Source organism: Hippoglossus hippoglossus, chromosome 14 (assembly GCF_009819705.1).
Source record: "Hippoglossus hippoglossus isolate fHipHip1 chromosome 14, fHipHip1.pri, whole genome shotgun sequence".
NCBI lineage: Eukaryota > Metazoa > Chordata > Actinopteri > Pleuronectiformes > Pleuronectidae > Hippoglossus > Hippoglossus hippoglossus.
Genome location: NC_047164.1, coordinates 14,486,233 through 14,503,618, shown reverse-complemented (window position 1 = coordinate 14,503,618; position 17,386 = coordinate 14,486,233). Strand labels below are relative to the sequence as shown.

The 17,386-nt window shown below is 43.7% G+C and overlaps 2 protein-coding genes across 12 annotated transcripts in view; both read right to left on the bottom strand.

Annotated features, from left to right (window-relative positions):
• The window catches only part of phldb1a (pleckstrin homology-like domain, family B, member 1a), a 32,031-nt gene extending 18,086 nt beyond the window's left edge, over positions 1 to 13,945 (bottom strand). For 2 of the 11 annotated variants that reach the window (XM_034607729.1, XM_034607734.1), the window contains exons 1-6: positions 10,356 to 10,594; positions 7,887 to 7,985; positions 7,087 to 7,210; positions 5,995 to 6,165; positions 4,113 to 4,253; positions 1,613 to 2,706 (exon numbers count right to left, since the gene is read on the bottom strand). In XM_034607729.1, the coding sequence (XP_034463620.1) occupies positions 1,613 to 2,706; positions 4,113 to 4,253; positions 5,995 to 6,165; positions 7,087 to 7,210; positions 7,887 to 7,985; positions 10,356 to 10,358 (1,632 nt within the window). In that variant the 5' untranslated portion in view covers positions 10,359 to 10,594. Of the gene's footprint in view, positions 1 to 1,612; positions 2,707 to 4,112; positions 4,254 to 4,935; positions 5,341 to 5,994; positions 6,166 to 7,086; positions 7,211 to 7,886; positions 7,986 to 10,355; positions 10,595 to 13,336; positions 13,502 to 13,803 lie in introns of those variants that run through there. The other 9 variants (XM_034607736.1, XM_034607733.1, XM_034607735.1 and 6 more) reach the window with 6 other exon arrangements.
• A 2,627-nt stretch (positions 13,946 to 16,572) lies between these two features.
• On the bottom strand, positions 16,573 to 17,211 carry LOC117774971 (histone H2AX). The gene has a single exon (XM_034607744.1). The coding sequence runs from the start codon at positions 17,126 to 17,128 to the stop codon at positions 16,700 to 16,702; it is 429 nt and encodes a 142-aa protein (XP_034463635.1). The 5' UTR covers positions 17,129 to 17,211; the 3' UTR covers positions 16,573 to 16,699.
• Positions 17,212 to 17,386: the final 175 nt, after the last annotated feature.

Below are 17,386 nucleotides of genomic sequence, written 5' to 3'. Positions count from 1 at the left end.
TAAATGTCACCGAAAAACAAAACCCAATCTGACAATGTTAAGGGGCCTCATAAAGAAAAATACTGGATCAGCCCAAACAAACTAACAGGGGTGAAAACATGACCCTTATAATAATTCCACATACTAGCAACGTAGCACAACAAACACTGAAAAGCCTGGAAACCTCTGATACATTGATTTATTAGTCCATTTGTCAGGTGTGGATACTTTTCTATACCAGCACATAAACGTAGCATAATATGGCTACAAAATTATTATCATGTAATAGAGTGAATATGTGAGATTACACCTAAAATCTAATCAACAAATCAACAGGGGAGTGATGTCTTACTGTACATCGTGTGCACATGGATGACTCAGCAGGACAGATTAGTGACACAAACATCCGCAGCAGGCACAGTGCACCACGTTGTCAGTTACTCTCTTACCAGAAACCCTTTGGTTCCTGAAATAGTCTGTGGACACGGAGAATGTCCGGGAATGACACCCCCCCCCCCCTTCTGTTGTCCCTTCAGCTGTCAGTATAGAAGCAGGCCGGGGTGGGGGGGTACAGAGAATGGCGGGTGGCCTGCTGGGTGTGGATTGAGGATGGATAACGTGTGCAGTCTATGATCCAGTGTGGGTAGGAATATGAAAGAGCCTTCAGCCGGGCGGTGGCAAACTTTGAAAGTAAATGCCATTCGTCGTTTTGGTAAATATAGTGTTGAGCAATGAGCAGCCACGCCCTCCGCTCTGGACCTTAAGGCTGGTGGGAGAATGTTCACCCCGCGTCTCTTGGACCAAATGTGCTGACGATGACGGTAACGCTGTGGGGAGACGAGCCGGTGGACGTGTGCCAGGAGATTTGAACAAGATATCTGAATGCCGACATGATGTCTGTGTATGCCAACAGTCTCAGCGCCTCTTCCACTCATCTTTATTTAAATGTCCTTTAAAACCAATGTGGTTGTCAGTCTTCATCAATCTACCTGCTGGGTTTTTACTGCTGTGTTTTGTTCAAATTGTGACGATAAGGTTCCTGACAAACGTGAAAAATAATTATCTAATCATATTATTATTTGCTTTAACAAACAGAAAGTGAAGTCTACAGCCAGGAGCTTTTTAAGGGACTTCAGGGGCCAAACACAAAGGGACCTGTGGGCCCCCCGAACCATCGAACCAACTTAAACTGGTGACTGATTTAGTTCCAAATCTTTTCCCTATTTTCCACCGAGTGGCTGATGAACATATTTTCAGCAGATATCAGGATGAAGTCATAGATATTTGTTTTCTCAGAAGTGCACAAAGCTAAAAGCTTTTCTGATGTTCGATAGAAAATGTTTTAAAACGTGTTTTTGGCGAACTGTTCATATGCTCGGATGCAGCTGTGGCTCCGCACCTTTAACCTTGTTGTAATGTTTGGGGGGATTTAAAGTTCTGTATATACAAATTCTGTCCATACACAGGATATAGAGTAAACATGAAGTCATAGAGAGCATACCAGACCTGCAAATATTTTCTTTACGACTTCCGAAGCAAAATTCACATCAGCATCCAGATGTGGACTGGACCTACATCATGGAGTTATTCTCAAGTCTACTTTGAAGTCATATTTGAAAGGCCAATCACTCACCAGTTTCTCCATTTCCTGCTCACGCAGCCTCTCCTCTCTCTGCCAGCGGTGGTATTCCAGCAACTCGTCCTCATTGTCGCTGATCTCAGAGATGCTGTTCTTGCGCTCCCGTGCGTATGGCTTCATTAGGTTGTGTTCCTTGGTTGAGGATCCCGTCACGGTCGAGCAGGAGGTTTTTCTTTGGCTACGAGGGCTCGTCAGAGGAGATGTACCCAGACCTGTTACCATGGCACCTCCTGGCCCAGGTCTTAATCTCCTGCCTTCAGGCTCCTTCTCCAACCCAGAGAGTTGTGATGGACTCTGGGAGTACAGCGCTCTCATGGCCTCTGCTTTTGTTGTGAGTTTGCTGGGGCCCTGGGAGCTCTCGGGGTGAGGCTTAGCAGCGAGGCCTTGTGTGGCGAGGAGGGAAGCTGAGCCCTGCGATCCCGGAGTCCCCTTGCCAGACGTGTAAGGGCTGACAGGAGGAAGTTCTCTCAGGCCGCTGGGCACAAGCAGCTCTGGAGTCCTGAGCCTTTGAGGGACTTCTACACTGGTGACAAACTGACCCTGCTCTCGCATGGGGCTGGGGGATCTGTGTTGTAGAGTAGAACCTCTTACTCGAGGGCTGGGTGGAGCCGCTGGGGAAAATTTAACAGATGATGATTTGGGAGTTGGGCTAGAGTTGTCTGTGCCCTGTCCTGACCCTGAGCCTGGCGGTGTGGGGGTGGATCTTACATTCCTAAGAAGCTTTGGGCTCTCCTGGGCTCTGTGACCACCGCCAGCACTGCTCGAGGCAACAGACAGCGAGGTCCGCGGATTGGGGACAGGAGTGTGGTTGGTGTGAGCGGACCGGGCAGGTACCGGAGGGGTTTTGTCGCCAAGGTTCTGGCTTCCCAAGGTTCTGATGTTTTCATAAATGCAGTCCTGTGTTGAGGAGCTGTTTCTTCCATTGAGCATGTTTGGAGGAGAGGGCTGAGGAAGTGGCTGTTTCCCAGGTCCTGATGATGATATGTTGACCATCAAAGAGTCCTGGAGGGTCTTTGCAATGTTGTTGATTTTAGAGTTGCCGTTGCTTGAAAAGGACTGATGGCTGCCGTTAAACACACTGTGTGAGTCTGCAGAAGGGAGACAGAAACACTTGTGCATGAGCATTCCTGTTGAATAAATAAGGAGGTCACACACAGTTAACGAGACAGTTGTAAAAACACACACAAACAAACATTTGACATCCGCCACACCTCAGGTCAGTAGTGCAGGACGAAGGAGGCTCGCTCATAAAAGGAAGAACACACATGCCTGAATATGTTGTTGCACACTCACACAGTTTCCCGATGGCCCACTTTAAATAGTGATAAATGTCTTGGAGCCCACGCCGCCCCGTATATGAACCAAACCCAGTGATCGGGATGATGTGCTCCTCACTTGTGTTGTAATCCTACAGGGATCTGGAGCTGCTAAATATAAAAGCTGCAGCCGTGTAGCTCATTCAGAGCAGATGAAATCAGGGCCTGGTCAGGAAAGAGTGGGCCATGCATGCACACTGGGCAGGGCGTGGTGGCTCCCGCTGTACTGTTCCGGCTCTGACAGCCAAACCAGTAAGGTCAGGGGAGAATGGCTTCTAAATATCATCCACAGCACAAGGAAGCAGTTGCCACAATTATATAACATCATGTAGAAAAGAAAGAAATGATCCAAAAGCTGGTGGCAAAGATTATAACATTCCTCAGTCACAATAGGGTCACACACTGAGCCCAAACTGCAGATTTAAATGAACTAGATCACAATAATGTAGGCCACAGATAATTAGTTTAGAGCAAGGATAATAATATACCCTATCACAAATGTCCAGACCAACTGGGCTTGAGATATGGGAAACAAGAGCTGGTAGAAGTTTGAGTCAGATTGGAGACGTCAGATTATCTCACCATTCAAGTGTTTAGTCATCTTTCATCAGGGTGCATGGTTACTGAACCATTTTAATATTTGTGAGGATGTCATCCTTGTATATGTCATCCTTGAAATGTATATTTTAGACATAGAGTCGGGTTTCAAAATTGTTATCCTATATATCCAGAGAACAATGCCCCACAATTCTCTGCACCTGAACTACATGAAACAATCCCTGATTAGAACTAGAATGGTACTCAGCAGAGCAAATACCTCAGTCCCATTCAGTTAAGCTGCACCAAATTTCACACACATAGATGATCCCTGGTTTTGGGGTAATCTTTCTTAAAATCAACCAACCATCCAACAGACAGGGGTATAAACACAACATCCTTGTTGGACATAATAATGGGAGCTAATGCAACTTTTAAATTTTGACAGAAATGTAAAAGGAACACAAAATGCTTCTAACAGTTCGTGTGACAGCCTAAAGCATTCACTCTGCCCAGAATAGCTGCTGAAGAGGAAAGTGTGCAACCTTCATACACACAGTTGTCCATGAGCAACTTATTTCTGGAACACAGGAACTGTTCAGTCTGGAGTTAAGATAAAAGTACATTATAAATATCTTTACCAGCAGGAAGAGTTTTTGTGGTGCTGAGTTCCTGGCCTCCTCCTCCTCCTCCTCCCCCGGGCAGCATGCTCTTCATCCTCACGGCCTCTTCTGGATGGTTGAAGCGGAAAAAGGCAGACTGACCGAAACACAGCATGCACCCTGGCAGGAGAGATGAATGATTGTATAGGACGGTGTCAGTGGTGGTTATTAGTGTCAGAGAGGAAAGTTTCACCATAAATATTCTGCTAAAAAAACCTGTTGATGCAGTGAGGTGTAAACACAAGCTCTAACTCAGACTATACCCAATTACAATTTGACACAAGTTCAAACTTACACTGAATTTAATCTGACCATATAATGACTGTAGTCAGTTTTTATTTTAAGTGCTGTGTGTATGCAAACAATATCATAGTAGTTACTGCATTTAACAGTCAGTACACTGTTCTCAGTAATAATAATAATAAAAATAATAACACTCGCAATGATAAAAACACTCAAAATAATAAAAAACCTTATAGGTTCAAATAAGAGAAGAGCAATAAAAGTAAATAACTGTACAAATCATTAACACATAGATGGGTTGATAGATGGACGTAGAGTTGTCAAGATCTGAAATTAATTCAACCATTTCTTAACATTTAACATTTCGGCTTTACATGAAGCAAAATTGCTTTGATTTAAGAGTGAACATTAGTATCATGATTCCAAACTCTGACATGTGGTTATTGTTCGTGTGGTAAACTGGAGACCTTGCAATTTACAACAAGTGGTTTGGTTATTTGTGAGATTAATGTATTCGGGCTCCTGAACACTCAGCAGTGTATTGACCAGTTTAACTCACGTGTGCTTAACCAGTGAGTCAAATCAACTCCTTCTTCTCTCTTGCATTTCCGGTGGCTTTAACGAATGCCTGAAATATTTCCTGAGACTCTCACGCTTCAGTCTCTTAATCCCAGTTATAGATCCTCCACAGGGACTCCAGTGTTAACTCCTTCCCTCAAAGTGAAGTCAACATTGTTCCTTGTGGTATACGTGAAGCTGTTTCCTCCGGTCCTGATTTGTTTTGCTCAGGGTTTCATGATTGTCCTGTGAATGGAGCAAAGCCTGAGGTATTCTGGTTGAGCAGCTGCTGCCTCCTCACACGCCGGCTGATCGCCCCGGCTTCAAATGACATTCTGGTGTGGCTGCTGGCTCGGATCCCGTGGAGAGGGGACCGAGGGGGTTGGGACTGTTGTGCTTTTTTTTTTTAACAGTATAAGTATGCACGTTACTGGAAGGACATGGCACTGTTTTGCTATTGTGAAGCTGGACAGTATTTTTATTCACTTCCCCTCCAATTTAGACACTCAGCAGAACCAAGTTGTGTAGTTTTTGTATAGTTTTTTAGACTTTTATTTGTTTTTATCAAAAATATTATAATGTTATTGATATAAGAATCAATATCAACTAGAATGCCACTCAGTAGAGCACATGCCTCCACCAAGGCCCAACAGTTCCCTTATGAAATCACATTTAAATTCACTAGATCTGGATTTTTGTTTGGATCTGCACCAAGTTTCAAACACTCGACATATCATTCCTCTAAACGTGCCTGAGCCATGAATTATTCTCTGAGAAATCAATGGAAATGTTGTAAAATGCCCGAGCTCACAATGTGAAAGAAAATGAAAGGAATATCCTGAGTATGCTCTCTGATCCGGATCAGCTCCAAAATTTAACGGATTCCTTCTTGGGTCATAGTCCACCCCTTTATACAATTTCATGGAAATCAGTTCAGTAGTTTTTTTGTATAGTCCTGCTAACTAACAGAAATATATGCAGATGAACCATAATGTTCTTGGCGAAGGTAATAAGCTGCAACGGTAACAATCATATTTCTAAGTCTGTCATTGTGCTATACCTTGTGTCAGGCGATAAGGTCTGGTGATGGGGAGGCCATCCACAGCGCACTGGTTCCCACACGGGTACAAAATGATGACGCCCGCCTCATTTTCAATGTAGCAGTGCTGCTCTGCAATGCCGTGGCCCTGCAGGGGGATATCTGTGTCCCCACTGCCCAGTGTGGTTCTTCCTGCAACAAGAGAAACATTTTCTCAGTATCAGTTACCGGACGTCCAGATTAACATGTTAAATAGTTCAGTGAAGTATTCTTAGGTTGAAGCCAGAGACGGTGGGTGCTCAGAGGTCACAGCCTCGGGTGCAGGGGAGACGCCTCTAACCTGGCAGATGATTAGCATCTCGTCGGTGAGAATTAATACTAAAGTGTCGGCTTTTTGATGTGTTGTAATTTGTTCATCAGTTCTAATCCTACAGTGTCTGAGTACAAGAGATGTGATGCAACACAAACAGTATTTATATATATTTGTTAGCACAGATGATACTGCACAACAAAAAAACTACTAGAGGGCTTTTTTCTTTGGTGCTACAGTCACACCCTCTCCATTCTTTTCCTATGTGGTGCATAAACCAGTGAGACAAAAGGTACATCAAATACTGTGGCACAATATGAGCAACAATAAGAGGGTTAGTCACTGCAATGTGTCATCGCTTTTTTGTCAATTCATCACTCATGACAAGTTGTGCTGCTTACATATTAAATAACCACTGACTTGTTTTAAATAGTGCTTATGGCCCACTTCCTTTGTCACTTACAATAACAAAAGTTACAGATCCTACATAGTCAGAACAGACGTGTCTGACAAACAAGAGTGAAGCCATGTAGACTTTGATCTTGCAGCTCCTCTCACAGTTATCTTTAAAAAGTAATTATAGAGCAATGACAAGACAGGGTTGCACATTTAACAAGCTGATAGTGAGGATTCAGACAAACACAATAAGACAACTGTGAAATAAGTGGCACATTATGTTTGAGTGAGTATCAGTTTCAATTAGTATTGCAAAATGTATTTTACCATTTTGACGAAAGCCAACACTGTTAAGTACCCACTTATCCTCCCAACCCACAATAGACGCTACGCTAGAAGTCATTCACCTTCCTGCAGCGGAAGCAAAGTGATGGCCGTGCTCAGACGTCCACTTCCCAGACTAACCAGGTGGGGGCGTTCTGCCTGGACTCTCAGGGACTTGCCAGTCTCGATCAGGTCTAAAGGAGTGCTCTGTCAAAAGAAAGAGAGTCTCAACACTCTGGAAGAGGACATATAGATTCTGATTATGTCTTGAACAGAATCATTACAATGAAAATTAGACATATATAATAAGATCTAAATATTGATATGTTCAAATAAGCTGTCCAGTGTATGTACTTGATTTAAAAAGTCACACTGTGAAGGAGACATTAGTTTTGAAACTATCGACAGGACATTTCACCACAGAGGTTATATGAGGTTCCTGCATTGATACTGTCGCTGTCACATGATCATTAATATCCACCAGCTACATTTAATGATCCTAAGAATACAGCCTCATGAACAAGCAGCCCAGATGGCTGGAGCTGGAGGAATAAACACGGTATGGTTTTAATGAACAGTTGTTTCATGCTAAGTCAGAAAAACTTGGTACAAAGGAACTGAGCATGGAAATAACTGGAGATTGTCATGCAACATGTGTGAGCTTTAAAAGATGCAGAGATAACTCATACCAGAGTATACAGAAAAAAAAAAGACTTTCATTCTTTTCAGCACTGACCACATTCATTTGATTTCTTTGGAAGCTGCTTACATATTAGGCTACATTCTTCAGGAAATCATTCATTTCTCAGTTTTGTTGAATAACAAGCTGCTTCGCCACAGATGGTACGATAGAAACAGTCGCAGTGGATTTGACCCGGCTCACCTGTAGGACCTGGTGCATCTGTCGCCCCTGCTCCACTTTATTCCTCCTCATGCGCTCCATGTCCGCCGGACTGTCAGGACTATCTGACACGTGAAGATCCTGCAGCACACACAGAATGAGAGATGGGATAGAGAGAGGAGCACGGGATGAATGGGAGCTCTGGGAATACTGCTACTACAGTTGCACTACAATGGGAACAGTGCTTTCCTTAGAAACCCTCCTGCCCCAGTTATAAGCCCATGTGACCAAACCATTATACTGGGTAATTGTTTCTCCAGAACAGGCCGAACATAGTGATCCGTCAAGAAAGCTGGCAGTGATTAATGCCTCAATTTAAAAGAGATTACTGTCTTATATGTTACAGAATGAACACAAGCAGGTATTTGACAAAAAAGCCAGATATTGTGTGTGTATCCTCACAGCAGCAGAAGGTGTGAGTGAGCTCTGCAGGTGCCTGACACACCAGGGGCTAGATCGCCACTTCCTCTGACCCTGATGAGTCACCGTGACTCACTCGCAGATCTTATAGTCTATACAAACACAAACACACAAACAGTGCACAGACCGATTGGATCCAGCTGTCTGCTCATTGCGCTCACATCAAACGAAAAGGGAAACAACAGATCAGCAAAGGAACCAGACGTGTCTGGAACAATCACAGACACATAAGCAGTCCAGATGACTGGCCTTATTTTCCTGCTAAAAGATGGTATCAACTCAGAGCAGCTGAGCATTCCAGGCAAAACTGAAGTCACCTACTATCCAGTGACTGTTTTGTCTACTTTTAGCCATTGGAAAAAATGAATTGTGTCATGTCCTGACATGTCATTCTCACAGATTTCCTCACTTTAACGTGACAATATAAGAAAACTAGTGCAGTGGCAGTTGTAAACCTGCCTGTTTGGAATGGCCTGTTCTCTTGTCCTGTGTTAATGTTCCTGAGCTACTTCAGAATTATTTCTTGTCCCTTGTCCTCCTCAAACAATTCTGCAATATTCTGTCACTTTTGCGTGCTGGACGTTGTGGGTAGAGCTTTTTATAAACAGTCGATGGTGCAGAGTGAAATTAGAAAACTTTGTGTTCATCCTACCTGGTGTATTTGCAAGTTAATTGTTATAGTCAACATTTTTCATAAAATGAAACTGAATTTGCTTTCTTACTATTTACCTGTGTAGCTTCTATATAAGTTTGAATGATTTACTTAACTGGTGTTATTTTTTCATACATTGCATGTTGGTTATTTTAGAGGTCTGTTATGCAATCGACCCAATCTTCTGACCCATGTTGTGGAATTAGTAGGTAGATATCCTAAATACAGTGGCACTGCAAGGTGTGGAGTTCGGGTTAGCTTTAGCACAGAGCATCTAAGATGCGACTGAATGGATGAACATGATTCTTTTTTTTAAAGTTTTTCACTTATTTGGTGTATTGATGTTTTGTCTGGTATCCAAAATCACAGCGGGCTTTGATTTTTCACCAGTCAGTCTGTTACGAAATGACCACATCAACTTGAGCTTATTCTGTTCAAGTTATCCTGACATCATCTCTGATAAGCTAAGATTCTTGAAAACAAGATAACCCCCAAAAAACCAACCTTGGCTGTCATGCTCCAAGTTTAGCCCAGTCTCTCTGAGACAACGGGGCGTTCAAGCTGCGTCTGATGTCACGCCAGAGAGGGCTGCCGGGAAGAAAACTATACATACATCTGACAATCACGTCCAGTGTGTGTGTGTGTGTGTGTGTGTGTGTGTGTGTGTGTGTGTGTGTGTGTGTGTGTGTGTGTGTGTGTGTGTGTGTGTGTGTGTGTGTGTGTGTGTGTGTGTGTGTGTGTGTGTGTGTGTGTGTGTGTGAGGACCCAGTGACATGGAGAACAGACCATCCCTCTGTTCAACGCTGCCTCTGGACCCCTCATGCCTCTGCTGTCAGCCCACTGGCTGTCAACACTGGCCCTCTTTCAGCCACGCACTCAGACACAGGCCCGGAGAGTGGGCAGGGTAATGTGCCTCTGTCTGACTGACTCACACACACACACACACACACACACACACACACACACACACACACAAACACACAAACACACACACACATGCTCCTGCTCCCACAAGCCTCAGTGATTGAACGTACACACCCAGGCTGGAGAATAGTTTTAATGCTCACAAGCGCAGGCCTTTCCACAGCAACCTGTCATTACAGGGGCAGTTATGCGCTTCAGAGTTGCCATGAGCTTCTGAAAATAGACACCGCCAGCCACACAGTCTGGGCTGCTACTTTTAAAGAGAAAGAACTTCTGCTGAGAAAGCAGACAAATCACAGGAAGTCACTAGAAAATTCACATTTAAAATGATTAATGAAATAGAAGAGAGCGCTGTTTGATCACGGGCAACACAACAGTAGAGAGAAAAACACACCAGCTGCTGCAAAACACACCCAGCACTTCCACTACTTCCCTGACAGACATGCAGCTCTTACCATTTCTCTGCTCTTACAGAATCCAGACAGCAGCTATAGATCCATGAGTTCATCTGATTCGATTATTCATCCACTGAGCGGCGTCCACATTATTGTTTATGTCATGCTCCCAGCTTTTTTCATTCACCCACTGAGTTCCTGTGCTATTTCCCTCCTCCCAACCCCTTCTCCTCCCCATCCCGGTGCAAAGTTACATCCCCAACAAAACCCGGCATTGGCACTGCCCTCCAGAATGAGTTCTTACTTCTGACTCCTTTTTTTTTTTTTTTTTTTTACTTCCTCTCTCATTTTGGCAAATAAACCCACAAGTATATCTGTTTACTCTAACACTGAACTTTAAACCGTTAAGAGAGACGTTGGGTCAGAGTTCAAATCACTCCCCAAAGATTTCCACTGATTGAAAGATCAGATGGACCACACCAGAGTATCACAGGAGGCTGGAGGCTGAGCCCTGCGCTGCTGTGACTCTCCTCAGTGTTGGCTATTGGTAAAGCAGGTGTTAACAGTCGGATCCAGAGAGGAAATAACATATGGTGTAGGAGTCGGAGATGGAAAAGACCTTGTGTCTTCTGACTTCCTGCTCCAAGCTTTCTCCCACTTATGCAACAAAATCTGGAAAGAGGGAATTTCCACTGTGGAAAACTGTTGAATTACAATTTGTGATAGTGTGACGAAGCACGTCGACTTACGATATGTCCACTGATACATCACTGATGATGGGATAGAGACATAACAATGTTCCAGAGGAAGTGAGTGAACACGTGAACTGTCTTTTTCTGACTTCCCATAGGAGCGCTTTGGCTTCAAGACAAGCGGAGAGAGGGAGAGAGTGGGAGCGAGAGTCCACTATTGATCTCTCGAGGCTTTTCCCATGGTCGGGGGCCAGAGAGGAGCGATGGAGGAAATGAAGCAGATGATGAGTCACTGAGGAAAATAAAAACAAACAGAGGCAGCTAAGTAACCAGATGGGCTTTAAGTAAAGTCTGTATCAAAGTTTGAATTCCTGAGTCATTCGGCCTTAGTGAAAGCTGAGAGGACGAAAAACTGCTGAATGTCCTTTAAATGGGGATTTTGAATGTAGATTGGTCATTATAGCAAATGTCAGCATCCACTGACTTGGGAATCATATGTCTTTATATTCTATTTGAGAAGCAGACATCTGTGATGTGCTGTTTTGTCTTATCTTGTATTGTCTTGTTTCTTCTTGTATAATTTGTTGTTGGTCCTTTGCTCTTGGAGTACAGATGCAAATTAGCTTGAATATATAATCTGGTATGATGCATCATATGGGGACATGTCACTTTTAAATCATTAAATAAAATTAAATAAATGAATGAGCAATGAGAACTTGTAAGTTACAGAAACAAAGACGCTTCAGCACAATGAGAGTTTCAATTAAGATGTGATGTAATATCAGCTAAAAATCATCCAGGCTATAAAAAGAAAGTTCTTATTTTGGGTTTTCTGCTGTTAAAACATATATCTTGAGAATATTTTACTGACATCTTAATTATGTAAACTGAATATTGTTTAACATAAATGTCTTTCTGCCGCTTGCTCTTCAATATTATGTCGTTATGTAACCTGGTCTTGGCTGTAAGTGTTGCCTGCACAGTGGGATGATGAGAAAAGTTCACCACTGTTGGAAGATTTGCCAGCTGCAGCGTCAGTGTTTGTATTTGTTGATCCCACCGGTGTGAGGATTTCTCACAGGTGTTGAAAAATGTGTCTGGTGAGAGGATGAGAGTTTTCAGCTTGTGTATACCCTGCAGTTGCATTCTAATATGAACTGTCTAAACTGTACTGTGGAGCAGATGTGTGCAGTTTCTGCAGCACATCTGGACATGACATGACAGTTGAAAGAATGCTAGATAGTAATAACAAGTGGTGTCTCACTCAGAGTCTTAGGAGACTTGAAAAAATGCCTAATTCATACACCTGAATGATGTGTGCTGAGGAAACAACTGTCAACCGACAGATATGTGCAATTTGCATTAAAGCCCTTTAAGCTGCTTGCTTGTTATGTTTTTTATCAAGTTTTAATGTTACATGTTTGTGTCTGTTGTTGTTTTGAAGAGCGACCTGCACCCATATCTGTGGAGAACCACATTTCACTCCCCTGTGTGCTGTTAAGTGTATTATAGAAGTGATAAATTAAGCTGCATCTGAACCTTTTTAGTTGCCTTTCTCCTCTTATGAATCCACGTGGACTTTCTCGCCCTGATCGCATCCTCTCAAGCCGGACTTCCTTTCAGGCCGGCCACAAATCCTGCCTCTTCCGCTGACACTGACAGACCAAAATATCACCTTTGCCCTGAACTTGACCTAAACTCAAACATAGCCATCCAAATGGTGGTGGCGCTTGTTGGTGTAGCTTGTTGACAAGCTGGGAGGAATGCTGCATGGGAGACTCAACCCAGGGCAAGACATACCCTCATCCTGAAGGTATGTCCTGCATGGGAGACTCAACCCAGGACAAGACATACCCTCATCCTGAAGGAGGAGTGATAAGAGATAGATTCACAGATGTGTTCCATTGACAACATGTGCAGCACAGACCAGATGGTTGCAGAGCACTGGGCTATAATATGTTTTTCAATCTTGAAAACAGAAAAGTGTTTTAATACAGCAATAAATGAACCGTTCGTGCACATAAATAGTCATTTGAATCATCTGATATTCTCTGCTTCATGTAACACCCACGTCCTTACATGTGGCAACAGTTATAATACAATACAACAAGAATATCAAAATAAGACTGGTCCTCAGATGAATCATAAATAATGAAAACCAACAACAGGAAGCTGCAGATATTCCCAAAACACTTTTCTTTGAGTCTCCCACCAAACATTTATCACTTTATTTCTTACAGCTGTCCCCTTTGTCTCTCATAAATTTATATGATCAAGAAAACACATTAGAAGAATAAAAACACATCAAATGAATGGACGGTTGTTATTTTCTAGTTAAAATATACTCACTCAGGCTCATGTGCACCTCAAACTCCTGTCAGGGGAAATACTTCATCAACCTGTAATTCCACCAAAGTGCATTATTAGACGCATGAGCCCCTGAGGCAGCCTGATCTCATACACACACATGAAAGTGTCCATTCACACAGCCTTAATCTCTCTCTCTCTCTCTCTCTCTCTCTCTCTCTCTCTCTCTCTCTCTCTCTGAAACCAGATGACGTCCACCTGCAGCTCCCACTGCTCTGTTGTAATAAAGTTATGACTGGAAGACGTTGATAAAGGAACAAAAACAATCGAAAAAGGAATGTAAACTCTCTCACACACGGTCCATAGTGAGGGAGAAGTAACTGGGTCATAATGGGCTGCAACCACCATCGTAACCTGCCACAATAACCCCCATTATCTCCTCCTCTCTCTCTCTCTCTCCCTGCAACGCACTCTCAGACCACGAAGCAAATATTTTAGTTTCTAATTACCCAGGCTGGCTCGGCACATCAGAGATGAGGTGTCATTATGGGAAAAGTCGCCCAGTCCTCTCCTTGAGGATGGAAATATACTGTAGTTTCTTCACTGCTCGTTGATCTCTTGAGTTCTTTTCAAAGTCAAACCATCCAGAGGATCCACACACATCTTTCCAACGGGTCCACCCCTCTTTCCGGCCCTCTCTCTCTCTCTCCACTTATAATTCCTTCTTTTTTCTTCCCCTTCATTTGAATCTACCCACGCTGTATCCCTGCATTGCTCTGTGAGAAAAGACAAAACGTGGAGAAAAGTGTCACCAGGATGAGATCACTTCATAACTCATTGAGGATTAGACAAAGTGCAAACATGAGTTTGCATTTTGAGGGAAGCACGAGAGACTTTTAAAAGCCATCAAGTCTACCTCTCTTTTTCCTGCACAGAATTGCAGAAACACACAAAATGTCCATAATCTGATAAAAACTGCACATCTTTTACTTGACTCTACCACTAACAGTGAGTGAGAAGAGCGACAGTGGTAAATTTAGAGCCTTTGACAGGCTGCCAGTCAGGAAATTATAGTGATCACAGCCAGTGGACACTCCGGTTTTTCCTCTCAGGCTGGAGTTTTTAGCCTGGCTGTTGGTGTTGGACACGTTGTCAGGGCCCGAGTAATTGGTTCAGCCTGTCCTGGGTTCGGTTCAGACTCAGTGCGTCATGCTGCTTTTCCCACTAATAAAACAGTGAAGAGCAGACAGAAATATCTGCGTGCTCTCCTCCTGTGGAAAGGTTATGGGCGAGTTTAGCTGCACATGTCTGGGATGTGATGAGGGAAAAAAGGGATCTGCACCACAGCTGAGTTAAAAAAATATGTCATCTTGTATAAATCCCACAAAGAGTTGTTAAGTAGGACTGTTGGAAGGTGTGGTGTCTGCTCGAGATTCCTTTTTTTTTAAAAAAAAGATGTTTTACTGTTTGTCATGACACTAAAGGAAACACACACACCACATGAACACTCATCACACACATCCTGCATTTTCAGATATGAAACAGCTGACACCTAGTGGCAAAGTCAATGAAGTGCACCTCCAACATCATGATTGCATCATTTGCCCTGCAACTCAGTGTGTAGTCTGATTAAAGTACTGCAGAGTTGTGTGGTAACCTGGGGAGCAGTGCTGACATGTGGTTTGTGTGGCCGACAGATGTTTTCTTCAGCAGAGGTTTTATTTGGTCAGAGGAGGTTTCGTGGTTTGTCCTGACCCTTGTTTAAATAGACCACACTCCTGTCAGACAGGATAAAATACAACACTAATATTGTTGTGATGGCTAAATATAAGTTATAGTCGTATGAAGACGATAGAAAATGTACAGTAATCTTACTGCACTACCAGAAATGACTTGATATACTGTTTTTATTGACTGCTCAATTTCTGGCACATTTGGATGATGGGATTTGTGATTTAAAGAGATTATTGAGGCTCAGCTAAATTATGCTCCTTCACAATGTGATGGATTTTGTACTATTGAGTTGTGTATTTGATCACATATCACTGTGCTCGCTCTGCTAAACTGGCTGCAGGCGTTTATCTGCGAAGGATCTCCGTCATGGTATTTGCATGTGCACAGAGGAAACTGGACTTGCTTGTGTTTTGTTCTTCTGAATTTGGATTTCAGTGATCGGATCTCAAGATGCGAACAGGACACGTTCAGACCTGTACTTAGTGCTGTCCAATAAGGTGATCAGATCACTCAGGGCAGAGGTTATGAATGAGGCCTTGAAGACGTTTTACATCTCATCCAAGAGCCGTATTCAGGTCTAACTGAGGAGAAGACCCTTTGACTCAGGGAACCTCAACGAGCTTCATGTTTAACATAACGACCTTCAACATGAGTAGCAATCAACAGAAGTTTGATACCGGAAGCCTCCCACTAGTCAGTGAGAACAGATGTGCATTTGTAAAACTGTTGAAGGCTGCAAATGTTTGTCTTCACGTGTAACAAGGAAACACCTGGAGCCTCAAGCATAAAGAGCCGTTAAACAGACTTTAACCACAGAGATGCACAAACACGCCAAGAAAGAAAACCCCTGAGATGCTGTGTCTCTCTTGCCGTGACTAAAACTTTACAGACTTTGTAGAAGCATAATTAGGGAGACATCAATTCATCATATTGGTAATTTCTGAAGCATGTAGGATGTGGTGCTTTTATTTTGTTCACTGATGTAAAAGGGTGAGGCAAGTATTTACACAGCACAGCCTCCAAATGACTACACTTCAGATTTAATTAATCTTTACCAGGTTAATCTAATAAACTAGGAAATGAGTCTGAATAAAGATTATAGACTACGCAGTAAATTGAAGCCCAAACGCTAGTGCCATCAGCTGGGCAGAATATGCATTAGTTAGTTTGCAATGTCATGTAGTGTAGGATTTGTTTGTCATTTATAAAATAAGACTTGAGGGATTTATACCCAACTTCCACCAAAATGCAGTCTTGCAGGAAGCACGTGAAGGACAGTTAGCTGGCTCTGTTGCAGAGTCAGGCCCATGGACCACCATGCATGCTGGGAAGTTAATTTTCACTGGACACGTGATGCCTGCTGAGAAGCATTGGTGCATGTGGCAGTAAGCAGATCTTACTTTTACTACAGCCTAACATATTTAAAAATCATAAAGTTGTGGTTTATATGTACATCAGCAAAACACCCAGCGGCTACAGACAGTAACCACACCTCCCCCTTTACTAGCAAGAAGTCTATCATCACAACGAGGGTAACAAGCAACTTGTATAAAAAGCGTTTATTAAATTAAAAAGTCATGCTAAAGAGGAACACAAGGACAGACTGCTCTTTAACGGAGGAGTGGGTGGCCCTTAAAAGGGCCTTTGGGCTGAGAGTTATTAGCCTGAGAGCTAATACTCCTGGGACTGAGAGGAGGCCTTCTTTCCCGCCTTGCCGGAGCTGGGTGCGGACTGTCCGGTCTTCTTGGGCAGCAGGACGGCCTGGATGTTGGGCAGGACGCCGCCCTGGGCGATGGTGACGCCGCCGAGCAGCTTGTTGAGCTCCTCGTCGTTGCGGACCGCCAGCTGCAGGTGACGGGGGATGATGCGGGACTTCTTGTTGTCTCTGGCGGCGTTTCCAGCCAGCTCCAGGATCTCAGCGGTGAGGTACTCCAGCACGGCCGCCAGGTACACGGGAGCCCCGGCGCCCACTCTCTCGGCGTAGTTGCCCTTGCGGAGGAGACGATGGACGCGGCCGACGGGGAACTGCAGACCGGCTCGGGAGCTGCGAGTCTTGGCCTTAGCGCGGGCCTTGGCTCCGGTTTTTCCTCTTCCAGACATATTGGTTAGTTCGCTTCTTTTTCTCTCAGTAAAAAATACTGCAACACACCAGTGTCAACCAGGATATAAACCCTTCTGTTAGTCCCGCCCTTCAACGCGATTGGTACTGAGGATGAAATTAGCCGTGTGTGATTGGCTGTCAGAGGTCAAAGGGAACAGGAAGTGGGCGAGTATTGGCGCGACTGTTCTTACTTTAAGCCAATCATGGTGGGTTTTACAGAAGAAAGGCGGGCGCTGTTCCTCCTGCGTGTTGTGATA